Genomic DNA, 13,482 nt, shown 5'->3' with positions numbered 1-13,482 from the left:
CGCGGTGGCGCAGGGCGGCGGGACGCCCGAGGCGGGCGGTGTGCGGGTGGCGCCCGGCGGCGGAGGGCGGGCTGCGGGGCGGGCGGTGCGCGGCGGCCGGCTGCGCTGCGCTGCGCCCCGATAGGCGGCGGCGGGCGGTGTCGGTGCTGCCGCCGCTGGCGCGGAGCCGCTGAAGCCCGGCAGAGGGGCTCGCCGGCTCTCGCACGCAGCGGCGGCGGCGGAGCGCGTCGCGTCGAGCGGAGCGAGCGGGGAGGCGGAGGAGGAGGAGGAGGAGGAGGAGGAGGAAGGGGAGGGGGGACCTTCTCGGCGAGGATGCCCGGAGCGGCTGCAGGGACGGCGGCGACAGGAGCAGGCTCGTCAGGAGCAGCAGCAGCGGGGATGCTCCCAGCTCAGGAGGCGGCCAAGATCTACCACACCAACTACGTGCGGAACTCGCGGGCCATCGGCGTGCTCTGGGCCATCTTCACCATCTGCTTTGCCATCGTCAACGTGGTGTGCTTCATCCAGCCGTACTGGATCGGGGACGGCGTGGACACCCCGCAGGCGGGCTACTTCGGGCTCTTCCACTACTGCATCGGCAACGGCTTCAGCCGGGAACTCACCTGCCGGGGCAGCTTCACGGACTTCTCCAGCCTGCCCTCGGGAGCCTTCAAAGCTGCGTCCTTCTTCATCGGGCTCTCGATGATGCTCATCATCGCCTGCATCGTCTGCTTCATCCTCTTCTTCTTCTGCAACACAGCCACCGTCTACAAGATCTGTGCCTGGATGCAGCTGACTTCGGGTGAGTGGGGGCAGCGGCCCCGGCACTGGTGGGCTCCGCGCCGTCCTGCCCGGCCCGGCCCGGTCCGGCCCGGCCCCGCGGGGCACGGGCGGCTCTGGAGAAACTTGCGGCCCGGGCCGGGAGGGGGTAGAGGAGCGGCGGGCGGGCAGGGGTGCCCCGGCGGGGCAGGTCGGGGAGGGGATTCCAAGGGTGCCGGGACACCTCGGCAGCGTCGCAGAGCGGTGCCGGTGCTGCCCCGGGCGGCCCCGCCGCCTTCCTGGGGACCGGAGGTGGGCCGAACCGGGCTCAGACCGCAGCTCGTCGCACCCCTCCGAGGGTGCCCGAAGGAACCGTCGGGTTTGGGTCTGTGAACCGACCCGTGAGCATCACACTGCTCCCGGGCGGGCGGGCGGCAGCGGCCGGCTGTCCTCCAGCGCGTGGTCTGCTGGAAAGGTCAGGAGAAAATGGCAGTGGGGACACTTGGAGCAAGCGACGGGGGATGAAGGCAGCTGCCAGCCTGTTGAAGGCTAGTCCCGAGCCCAGGTTTCCACCTGGGCAAGGCAGAGCCCACTTCGGCTCAGTGGGAGGGGTTGGCGAGATCTTTTGCTGGCGACCTGGAAGGGCAGCTGAGGTCGTTGGATGTGGCATTCATGAGTTTTGGTTGGGGTCTGTTTTGCTTGCTCACAAGGTTTATTTCCCACTGTATAAGAGTGTTAAAAAAAATAATTTCAGTTGCTGATTTTGTCTCAGAAGATCTGAATTCATTTGACTTTCTCCATCACATCCCGTGTCTCCCTGGGGAAAGCATATGATAAGAAAGAGGGAGAACACCAGGACATCCCTTTTTGCATTTCCAGCACAGCTTTCCCTCTGAGTTAGTAGAGAACTGGTGATTTGTGTGCAGCTGGGAGGATAAGGAGGAGAAAAGAATGGTCTGTAAAGTTGAGATAATAATAAAAGCAGTTTTGGCAAGACAGAAAATATTAATTCTTCCATCATTTGGGAAGAAAAAGGCTAAAATCAAAGCATAGCTTTTACATGTCCTCCTGATAAAACCCCGAAATTGGTAAGTTTTAGTTTTACAGGAATAAGCTGTTAGGGAAACTAAGCAAAATGTCTCCAAAATGGGCTCACAATCACTTTTTCAGTCCCCTTAATTGACCTACATTCATTTCAGTTTCTGAGCAATAATACTTTTGAGTTTTTTGCTGAACAGCTTCACCATTACTCAGTTTGCCACCTAGTCCATAAGACTTAGTGGAAATCTCTGGTTTGTATGAAACAGCTTTAACCTTTTCTTTCTGTGATGCCTTTGTGTGTGTTATTATATATTTTTATGCTGTTTCTGTGACTGAGGTGTCCTTATAATTTCTTTCTTTTTCACTTGGGGATTGATCTTCAATCACTTGAGGGTGGTAGATTTTTACCCAGTTTCAGTGAGTCTGGGTTTGGGTTCATTTTCTCTTCATTGGGAATCCTCTTTGGTGCTGGTGGCTATTCTTGTCCATTCAGTGGCATGCCTTCTGATGTGGTCTGGTTAATTGTACACAGTCATGTCACTTGGCACCAGGCAGGGCAGACTGTTTCATCTTTGCACTGCTGATGTCTCCTCTGCTTCATTAAGGACTTCTGCTTTCAGCTGTCTCCTCTCCTTATGGCTCTGCTGCTAAAAGGTGGAATGAATATTCACTTCTTTGGTGCATTTCAGCCTGTTTTGTTCACGTCCAGTATGCAGTAGGACAGCACAATTTCCAAATCCCTTGCGCTTTCCAACATCAGAGATAATGGTGTTCTATTTATATGGTTCCACTTCTTCCTGCCAACAGACACTAGTGCAAGGTAGATAAAATGAATTATTCCTTTACTGCATTTCTCTACAGGTGAATAATAATGTTTAGAAATCACTGCATGCAGCTGATCTACTGGAGCCCAACCAGTCTGTACCATGCTGCACGTGTGCAGGTGTGACACTGAAGATATGTTTTCAAGCAAAGTAACACAGAATTTTTGTCATCTCCAAATCTAGTAGATGCACTGTTGGCGTTAAAAGTCAATAGAACGAGTTTTATAATAGCAGAAGAATCACTTCCCTCCAAAATTAAAACAGTAAGGGAATACATGTGTAGCCAAGTGGTTATTGGACATCTTTCCCAATTTGTATGTGAATGCCCTGGAAGAACTAGAACAATGTTGGGTGTTGAAAGAGCCTGACTTTGTTGTCTGCTGAATGTTTTACCTTAATTCAGCATTTACTTGACTGTTCATTTCTGTATTACCTAAAAAAGTTTCCTTAAAGGGAGAGAAAACTACCAGAAAGTCCATATTGGTTCGGAATTCATCCCTTGAAGAAGAAAACTGGTGGGAAAGAAGGAAAACTTAGAGTACAATGTGCAGAACAAGACAGTTATAATGGTAGGTTTTCTATGAGGTATATGACCTACTTCTGTTATTATTTTACTGTTTTGAGAGCATAATTAATAGACAATAGTAATCTTAAGATACTTATTTCACAAAAAACAATATAGTAATGTCATCTACATATGCAAATAGTTCTGTGTAGTACAGGAACAAAATTGAACCTGAAGTTGTAAAATAAACAAGTATGCGAGTATAGCTCTGATTTTGCTTGCTATTGTGTACCTTCATGGTGTTAGCATTCGGTTAGATCATATAATACTTAAAATTGATGTAATTTAAACCTTCTTAGAATCAAGGTTCTGACATGGGATCGTGCTTGGTTTAGGATTGCAAATAAAAGCTTAGGAATTCATTTCTTTAAAAGGAAGATTTTGATCACATTCTGTCCTGCATGAGTCATTATAAATTGTCAGCATGATATAGCTCTTGTTTTGAAGAGGTGTTTTTTAAATAAGAAAAAGATAAACAATATCTTGGACACAGGCACTTTCAGTCCTTGTTGCTGTCTAATCGTGTCTATGACTAGACATGTCTATGACATGATTAAGAAGAAAAATCCTAGGAAAATAGCTATTTCCTTTGTGTATGTGAGTACAACATACGTTAGGTGACCTTATGATTTGGCCATGGCTTAGTCTGCCTGTTTTGTTGCGTGTGAATAATGCTGTCAGGGTATACTTGATACTTTGAGAGCCAGTGTTGGCAGCCTTGTTCTCCATCCCCTATCCTCCCCTTCTGCAATTGCAAGTTCATATGTACAAACACTCGCACGTACACTTCAATTTGAGCAGCTGCATGAACAGAAACACTCAGTGAAAACATTAGAAATTAGGTATTAGTGTTCTTTATTACCCCACATCCAAGGGTTGCAAGAAACCTCACAAATAAAGATAATTGTTGAGATTTATTCCTTTACAAGTTAAATAAATTAAACACTTCAGTACTGTAATTGTGATTTTTTTTCCCATTATTAGACATTTGTCATTACTTTTTTTCTTCACTAGGATATTGCATGTTACAAGAAAGAAAGAAGTAGAGAAAGCAGAACAGAGGCATAGAAGTGTCCCATGGACAAGTAGGATGAAATCAGGAGATGCCTAAGCCATGCCCACAGGAAGAAGAGTCAAACATAAAACCTCTGTGCTTTGGCAAAACCACAGGCCCATCTAGTCCAGTGATCTCTGACAGTTGTCCATAACTTGGGCCCGCAGAAGCATCAGAGCAGCTAAAACTCACTTTGCCCTCAGTACTTTCTGTTCTCCAGCACTTGTACTCTGGGATTTCCTCAGATGGATCTTGGCATTTAAAAGCTCTTGCTGATATTTATTTTGTTTAGGCTTTGGTCGCTTTTTAACTGTGTAAACTTTCAGCATTTGCAGTGTCCCAGAGCAAGGAGTTCCACAGCTTAGTGTGTGTTGTGTGAAGATTCAGTAGCGATTTTTTTGTTTTAAACCTTTTGCCTGCCCATTTCATTTGATCCCCTCAGCTAATGTGTTTGAAGAGGCTGTGAACAGGGGACTTGCATACGCATTCCCTGTGCTGGCTCTGATTACACCTTTGCTGTATTCCCTCAGTTACCTGTTTTTGAGACCTTTGGGTTCTTAGTCAGACCTTAGTTGTTAGGTTGTACCATACTTGTGATCATCCCTGCTGCCCTGCCTTATGACCATTTCCAATATATTGTATCCTTTCAGAGGTGGTGGGACCAGATCTACACACGATATTCAAGACAGGCAAACCAGCCATTCATATAGCAACTTAATAATATTCTCTGTTTCATTCTTTGTTCCTTTCCTAGTAATTACTAATACTCCCTTCTTCCCTATTAGTGAACAATGGGATGATGTTTTCCAGAACTACCTATTATAACCCTAAGATCTCAGTCCTGAAGTGGTAATAGTCACCTTGGAGCACATAATTTTGTGTACTTGGGTTTTTTCCCCTTCAAAGAAATGTCTTCATATTTGTTTATCTACACTGACTTTAATTTGCCTTTTTTTTCCTAGTCACTCAGTATTGTAAAGTCTTTCTTCATAGTCAGCCCTTATCTTAGCTACTCTGAATGAATATCAGCAGCAAACTTTGTCACCTCACCATTTACCCTGTTTTCCAGCTCATTTATGAATAAGCGAGTAGCTCCCAAGTTCCAGCACAGATCCCTGCAGGACTCCACCATTGACCTCTCTCCGCTTGAAAAATTGTCAGTATTTTCCTACCATCTGTTTCCAATTATTTATCCTTGCAAGGACATTTATTTTTATCCTCTGGGAGTTTAGGGTTTTTAAGACTGATGAATGACAGATTCATCAAATGGTTTTTGGAAATCCAAGTAGACTTTGTTAACAAAAATTCCAAAGGTACTTGTTTTTTACTTCTTTGGAGAACTCTAATAGTTTTGTGAAAAAAAACCCTTAAAATAGGTGTGTTGGTCCTACCTTACTTGCTTCCTTTCATCACACAAATATGCCATGTTTATACACATGCTGACATACTGTTTCTTTCATAGTTCTACTGATTTATGTGGTGCAGGTGTCAGTCCTTCTATGGTTCCCCAGGTTTTTCCTGGACTTGTTTCTAAAACTTGTTTCTTATATACTCAATTGCCAATTCTTTGAAACTATGAGAGGTTATTACATGCTACACTTAAAACAGGGAATTGTTTCAGAATGAAAAGATGGAATTCTTCACTGCAGCTATGTTGTTTGCCTTTATACCTGAAATCAGTCTGCAGGACCAGGTGACTTTTATATAAGAGTCTTAAGAGGCTTGACCTTGGTGCTCTTGGAGCCTTTGTTACTGCTGTTTGTCAGATCTTGGTATAGAGGTAAATTCAAGAAAGCTAGGAAAAAACCCAGCCTCGCACCAGTGTTTGAGCAGGGTGTCTAGTGGAGTCAGACAAGGATCTTGTTTGTACCCTCAGTAACTTTAACAATTTGTTGAGAGAGTAACTTACATTTATGGCTGCTGAACTTTGCAGGTGGCACAAAAACTATTTGTTTAATAAATGATAGTTATTTGTTTAATAAATTATGTTAAGGATAGCTAATTCCATAGACCTGGCCTTGAACACTCCCAGGGACAGGGCATCCACAACTTCTCTGGGCAACCTGTTCCAGTGCCTCACCACCTTCTCAGTAAATAATTTCTTCCTAACATCTGATCTAAACCTACCATCTTTCAGTTCGAAGCCATTCCCCCTTGTCCTGTCACTACATATCCTTATAAAAAGTTTCTCTCCATATTTCTTGTAGGCTCCCTTCATGTACTAGAAGGCCACAATTAGGTGACCCCAAAGCTTCTCATCTTCAGGTTGAACAATCCCAATTCTCTCAGCCTTTCCTCATAGGAGAGGTGCTCCATCCAATTGGTGGCCCTCCTCTGGACTTACTCCAACAGGTCATGTCCTTCTGTGCTGGGGACCCCGGAGCTGGATGCAGTACTCCAGGTCGGGTCTCAACAGAGCAGAGGGGCAGAATCCAGTTTAGAGAGTTGTGGGGGACCATGTCAAAGGCTTTAAAGAAGTCCAGAAAAATGACATCTGTAGCCTTGCCCTTGTCCACTGATGTAGTCACTCCATTGTGGAAGGCCACTAGTTTGGTCAGGCAGGACTTGCCCTTGGTGAAGCCGTGCTGGCTGTCGGGAATCACCTCCCTGTCCTCCATATGCCTTAGCGTAGGTTGTAGGAGGATCTGTTTTATGATATTCCTAGACACAGAGGTAAGGCTGACAGGTAGGTAGTTCCCAAGATCCTCCTTCCTACTCTTTTTAAAGGTGGGTACAATGTTCCCCTTTTTTACAGTCACCTGGGACTTCACCTGATTGCCACAACTTGTTAAATATCACGGGGAGTGTCTTGGCAACTGTGTTAGCCAATTCCCTCAGGACTCAGGGATGCATCCCATCAGGGTCCCATAGACTTACATGTGTTCAGGTTCCTCAGGTGGTCATAAATGTGATCTGTACTTAGGATGGGAAGCACTTTACTCCCCTAGTCCCCATCCTGCAGTATGCTGCCTCGAGAGGTATAGGAACAGAGGTTTGCCTCAGAAGACTGAGGCAAAAAAAAAGTTGTGGTGTACCTCAGCTTTCTCCTTGTCTGTTATTACCAGTTTTACAAGGTAGAACTGGTCAAAAAGGTACACCTTTTTTGACCTTCTTTTTCTGGTTAACATACCTGTAGGAGCACTTCTTGTTATTCTTTGTGTGCACTGCCAGGTTCAGTTCCAGCTTCAAAAAATATAGGAGGCGTCCTATTGATGAGAGAATTATGAAAATTATGTGTTACAGAAAACAGTTATTTAGAAGAGAAATTAGAGACTGTGGTAGATGGACATCTGCATGTCAGCTCTCACTGCAGCGCTGCACTTAAGAAGTCTAAAGTCATTCCTAAATGTGTATGCAAAAAATGGGACCGCCTATGCCCACTGTGGTTCCCATGCCTGTTCTGTCTAGGTCAAACATCTTTCAAGACTCCCTTTCAAGTATAAAGTAGAAAGGATCTCAGAACTGATTTAAATAAATGAAAGAAGAAGATCTAAAAGGATGAATTTTCTTGCTATTCAGAAGAAGATTAAAAATTGACAGATGATGGCATATGAGGACCTACAGGGGGAGATTTCAAGTCATGCAGTGCTCCTTAACTTGACAAATGCTGTGTTTGGAAGCTGAAGTTACACAAATTTGCATTAGCCATGAGGTATGTACATTTGTAACCTTCTGAGTTTCATTTTTCATTTGTTAATTATCTTTACTAACTCACCAGAAGCAAAGGACTTTAACCAACACTGCTGCCAGCTTTTGTTGCCACTATGTATCCAGTTATAAAGCAGGAGGCACACCGGAGGCAAAAGGGAGAGGAAGTCAAGTCCAAGGACATTGAGCATGTTTTTGAGCTGAGTTTCAGTACCGATGCTGACTTCAGTAAAAGCATAAACACCCCCCATGCCACCCCCAGGGTGAGGTGACAGGTTATTTAGTGTCTCTGAGCAGTAGTGGGTGTTGGTCAGACCATCAGGGAGAAAATTCTGAAAAATCAGGGATTCTGAAAAATCAGGATCATGGTAAAATGAGGACTGCCTCTGCATTTTGGGGAAATGGGATGCTGGAGCTGTGCAGGCAGGCAGGGAGCAAGGAGCAAGGCTCTCCTTGCCAAGAGACTGTCTCATCAAGCCTATAAGGACATCTAATTCAAGCAGGCCTGGTGCATGTGCTTCTTTTTCCCAGAGAAGACCATGCTGCCAGTATAATTTTCTGTCTGTTCAGCTCAAAAAGAAAGCTTCCCACTGGACTTAACAGAGACCCCCCAGAGCCTCCCTTATCCTTGCCTGGGAATGCCCCATGGTAACCTCTGCTCTGCTGCTGTCACACTGGCTATGATGACTACTGCCAATCTGGCTCGGGAGGTGCTCATGTCCTAATAGAAGTCTGAAGGTTAGCTGAGTAGGTTGGAGAGATGAACTGAAGATTTTAGTGGGAAGTTGTGGGTGAAATGAGTGAGCGGGCTCTGCAGGCTTTTCAGTTTCATTACTTTGAATTAAACATTTTAACGTATTTCACGCTTTGGCTATAAAAATTAAGGTAAAAGATGTATCATGTGGGCAGTAGAATTAAGAAAAAATGCAGTGCCCAGTGTGTCCACTCTAAGTCATTTCTTCCCCCAAATATCTGTGCCCACAATACCAAAAGTTCTCTCTTGCATCCTGTCATCTCGTGCCTTTGGTAGCTAAACTCTCCCAGTTCCTCACAGAGTCTTCATCTATGCAATGGACAAAGGCATAGCATGTGCTGTGCCTGGCAGAAAGCTATTTGTCTGTTGGTTTGATGTCCTGAAGTTGCCATCTACATTTGTTAAATGTCTTTCCACTGGTGGGACATTGGGATTCTTTCTGCTCTGCCCAGGAAGCAGCTTCTTCACAAAACTTGCAGGAGTTTAGTATCTTGGAGACTTGTAACATCAGTCAAATTTGGTTGAAATTGGTCATCAGGCTCAAAATCACACAGCCACATCAGTCTTGATCCCAGAGGGAACCTGTCTAAAATGTATCATGTAAAAAGTGTATATCTTTTATTTGTATGAGCGATTTGAGACTTTGATAGCAAAACTTGGTTTTGAAGGATAAAGGTGTTTTGGGAATGGAGAAGAGATACTTTCTTTTGGTTAGAGTGTAATAAAAATTTCAGTGTCTTATAACTCTCCCAATTGCCTTTTATGAACATCCTGGGGCTATGGTCCACTGTTTGAAAAACAATAAGATAACAGAATAGTAAGATACAGAAGGAAATGCATAAAGTTATCCAGGCTATTTGAAAACAAATTCCATTTCACTGGGAAAAAATATATATGTGAGGGAAGCAAGAAGCGGAGAGGGAAACTGGGAGAGAATTTCAAAGAGGAGTATATCACCTATTGAAATGTGGGGAGCTGAGAACTTGGATATAGTTGGGAAAGAGAAATGGGAGTGGGGTTTGGGAAAGTGGCTGATGTCAGTGCAGCTCTACTTTCTTGCACCTGAAGGGACATCCGTGGCATAGGATACTCAGCTGCTGCTGAGTTCTTTCAAAAATTCCATCTAAAAGTGTAATGAAGAAAATTGCTATATGGCAAAATGAAGCCAGAAAGAGTGGAAACATATGGATATTATCAGCAGTAAAAAGGCATGGAAAAAAGTCAGCTAGATTTCAAACATGAAGGTTATTTTACCTTTTGAGAAATGAACCTTTTTAGTACTGTGGTATAAACAGCATTAGCTTTGATCTTGGAAACATAAAGATAGCAAACATATCAGAACAGAAAATCTATGGTATGATCAGACACTGTGGACTCAATATTTGAAAACTAACAAGATCTGGCTGTGAGGAATGGCAGGGTCACAGTACTGAGGCATCACAAAGGAAAAAATAAAAACATTTTTGCTCAGAAATGGCAAAATGAAAAAAGAGACGTGAACAAGGCTATAGCCTGGAAAGTCTGCAGAATTTGATAACATCGGTTGCTATCAGCATTGTTAAAAATGCAGTGGCAGCATGACAGTGAATAGCTAGAATATGCATTACTGTGTGGAACAGTGTGCAGCTTCCAATTACTAAGAGGGAATTATGGCTAGAATCCTTAAAAAGGGGAATAGACTCCAAGACCTGTCTATTCTGAGAAAGATATTATCCATCTTCACGTTGGCATTCAGAGATGCAGAAGACTTGAAACAAGCTGGCCTTAGAATGAGAAGGTCATACTTACCAGGGGAAAAGGTTCCTTTATTTTCTCCTTGAGAAGCCAGATGCAAATTTATAAATTTCATTGATTTTAAAAGGTAGCTGATGGCCTCTGTGGAGAGCCTCTTTGACACAAGCACATCATGTGTTATTTCAGAGAATATTATTCAATCAAGTAATTGAGAGGGAATCAGAAGAGAGAGCTACTGAATAAATGGTTTGAAATAAATTATTACAAACAGTTGATGAGTTGTCACACATTCCATTTTCCTTATTTTTCTGGTTATCTTTCAGAAAGGAAAGGTTTATAGAGAAGAAAGCTAGGCAGGCTGTACTTGCAAGGTCAAAGACAAATATTCTGAGTTGAGAAGTTTAGAAAAAGCTACTTGTGAAACCTTGGGAGGCTCTTTTGTTTACTACTAAAAGTCAAAAGTCATGTGCCTTACTTGCAGAAGTTGATGGAATAAGGTGAGTGATCTCATACAATGAGTGTGGCCAGGATGTCTTGTACTGCCATGCTAGACTGTACCTCTGCAACCTACAGTAGTTTATTTGTCATGATGAGCTTTGTGTGCAGCAGAAGTGGCAATAAAATAGGACAAGGTCTCTTAAGATCAGGAAAGATTTTAGTAGGGAGAAGTGGGTTAGGAACAGTGCCTCCTTCTCCCATCTGACCTTTTGCCTCTTCTGGAATAGCAGGCTTCTGGAATGGCTGCAGAAGGGTGAATGCTCCTCAGCTGTATGAAGCATGAGTCTCTTGATGGGGGCAAGAGCCTTGGAGAGGGTTGTTTTGCCCAGATGACAGAATGTAGTCAAGAAACACTTCCACAAACATCCCTGTGCCTCTTGAAGAGACATTTCCATACTGAGCCATTGCAGCTTGCCAGGGCCCAGCAGAGGGATGCAGTTGCTATGCCTGTACCTGCAAATTAAGCATGTCCAGAACCACCCTCTGCTGCACAGTCAGCTGGCACACTGGCCAGTGTCCATACTATTACATTTTTTTACCTTCTAAAACTGGGTCACTGGACTCAAACTGCCTGTTGGGAACCATTCCTGGCATGTCCTAACTTGCAAACTGTGCCCTGGCAATATTTTGGAAGATTGTTAGATAGAATAGACTACAACCACTCCTGTGACACATGCTGGGGGACAATTCTAACAATTTAATAGTGTAGACAGTTGAGTTTCAAAGCCTGGGAATGCTCCCTAGCACTGCTAAATTTATCTGTGTAGACATAACCAATATGTAGCCAAGGTTCAAAATAAGGAGCTCAAGAATTATCTGTGTGGGAAAGTTGAGATGATATGGGATTTAGACTTTTAATTTAAACCCATTTATAATTTATACTGTGGCAACTCAGTGCCATTAAATTTGTTTAAATTGACAGTAAATAATCTCTGGATGAAAAATTCACATGAAGTGAAAGTTAGCTTTGAAACTAGACTTAGTAATGACCTTGAAAAAGAAAGATGTTTATAACCTTCAGCAAGAGGAGGAAGCTATCAAAAATGTAGAGTAAGCCACAAAAAGGTTTTTCACCTAGAGATAGTGGGAGAAAGTTACCTATGAGCCTAAAAATCATAAATGAGTCTTACCTCTGATATAGACTGCATGTTTCAAAATCAGATTTCTCATAGGTATCTTCAGCTTGGCTAAGGCTTATTTGAACACTATAAAACTATTATGCATCGAGTGCATATACTTTAGAAGTGTTCAGTGCAGTTTCTTAAAGAGTTAATTCAAAGTTTTAAGATTAGTTCCATGGGAGAAGTATTAGACTTTCCATGAAAATAAAATTATTCATCCTTGTAGCTTTATGTTCCTCAAAGAAAGTTAATTATTACTTGGTTGCTGTGTCTAAGTATTTAGCCTTCCTATTACTGGTGAATTTATATTAGAATATCATTAAAGTAAAAAGCTTGAAATTGCAATTCATGGTGATTACGCTAGAAAAATATAGTCCAGAATAGTCCAAACATGCAGATGGCTTACCAGCCACAGTCATTTGTATTTAGTTCATACCAGGCATTTGTATTTGATTGGATTCATCAGTTGGTGAGGCATCATCAGCTGGCTCACAAACAGTCACTTCCAAGCTGACACTTCATGTTCGTCAACCTTGAGGAGTGAGGTGACAGTGGTGTCATGGACTCACTGGTGCAAGATGAAAGGCCGTGCAGTTGAGGATGGGTAACAGTGGAAATATTCAAAAGCTGTTGGGTCACAGTCTTGAGTAACCTAGTGTAGGGGACCATGCTTGAGTGGGGAGGTCAGACTATATGATCTCCAGTGGTCCCTTCCAGTCATACCCATTCTGGGAGTGAAGAGAGGACCTGAGTATACCTGTTCACCAAAGGATGGCAATGGGATGGCAGTGTAATGCAGCTGTGAAGAGAACATGTGTGATCCTGGTACATATTTTGCAAAGTATTTCCAGCTGATTTAAGACAATGTTGACATAATTACAGGATGCACTGTGATATTTCTTGTGGGATTCTGGACACTGATGTCCAATTCTGACTGAGACAACAGTAGCTGTGAGAAGGAAAACCAGTGACATTTCTTGCAAGGAGAAAACTAGGAAAGTTTGGTTAGTTTAATGTAGAAAGGAGGGCTGTTAAGATGTCTATGCTGACTAAAAACACATGGAAGGGATAAGAACAAGAGGAAGGGAAAAGAACTGTTCGAGCCAGTGATTTTCACTTTGACTTGATTTGATTTCCTAAACTTTTTCTAAAGGTGATGCTACATGTTATGTAGCATTGTTCGAGCAAATTACAGCCTGTTGGCCTACTTTGCTTCATGACACTTTAAAAGTCTCAGAAGTAGTTTATGAACCTTCTGAAATCCATGGACTGTAGAATGAAAACTAATGATTTTAAAATTGTGGCTAACAGTGGGACAAGAACAAATGGATATTATCTGGGTATAAATCACTTCAGCCTGGAAATTAAAAGGTGGTTTCTAACAATTAGAGCAAGAAGGTTCTGCAGCAACTTTCTGAAGGGAGATTTTGTAAAATACTGAGCTGTGCACTAGAAACAGATGAATGTCTGAAAGAGATAACAGAATGCAGTGTTTGTAACAGCAA

At 43.2% G+C, this 13,482-nt stretch overlaps 1 protein-coding gene across 3 annotated transcripts in view; it reads left to right on the top strand.

The window, feature by feature from the left end:
• The first annotated feature begins 303 nt into the window (after window positions 1-303).
• LHFPL3 (LHFPL tetraspan subfamily member 3) overlaps window positions 304-13,482 on the top strand; it is a 244,511-nt gene continuing 231,332 nt past the window's right edge. For all 3 annotated transcript variants that reach the window (XM_027751843.2, XM_027751845.2, XM_027751844.2), the window contains exon 1: window positions 304-781. In XM_027751843.2, coding sequence (XP_027607644.1) covers window positions 313-781 — 469 coding nt within the window. In that variant the 5' untranslated portion in view covers window positions 304-312. The remainder of the gene's footprint in view (window positions 782-13,482) is intronic.

This window comes from Pipra filicauda, unplaced genomic scaffold (genome assembly GCF_003945595.2).
Source record: "Pipra filicauda isolate LSUMZ 115617 unplaced genomic scaffold, ASM394559v2 scaffold167_size3244652_pilon, whole genome shotgun sequence".
NCBI classification, from domain to species: domain Eukaryota; kingdom Metazoa; phylum Chordata; class Aves; order Passeriformes; family Pipridae; genus Pipra; species Pipra filicauda.
The sequence above is the reverse complement of the archived record's forward strand: the minus strand, read 5'-3'. Positions and strand labels throughout refer to the sequence as shown.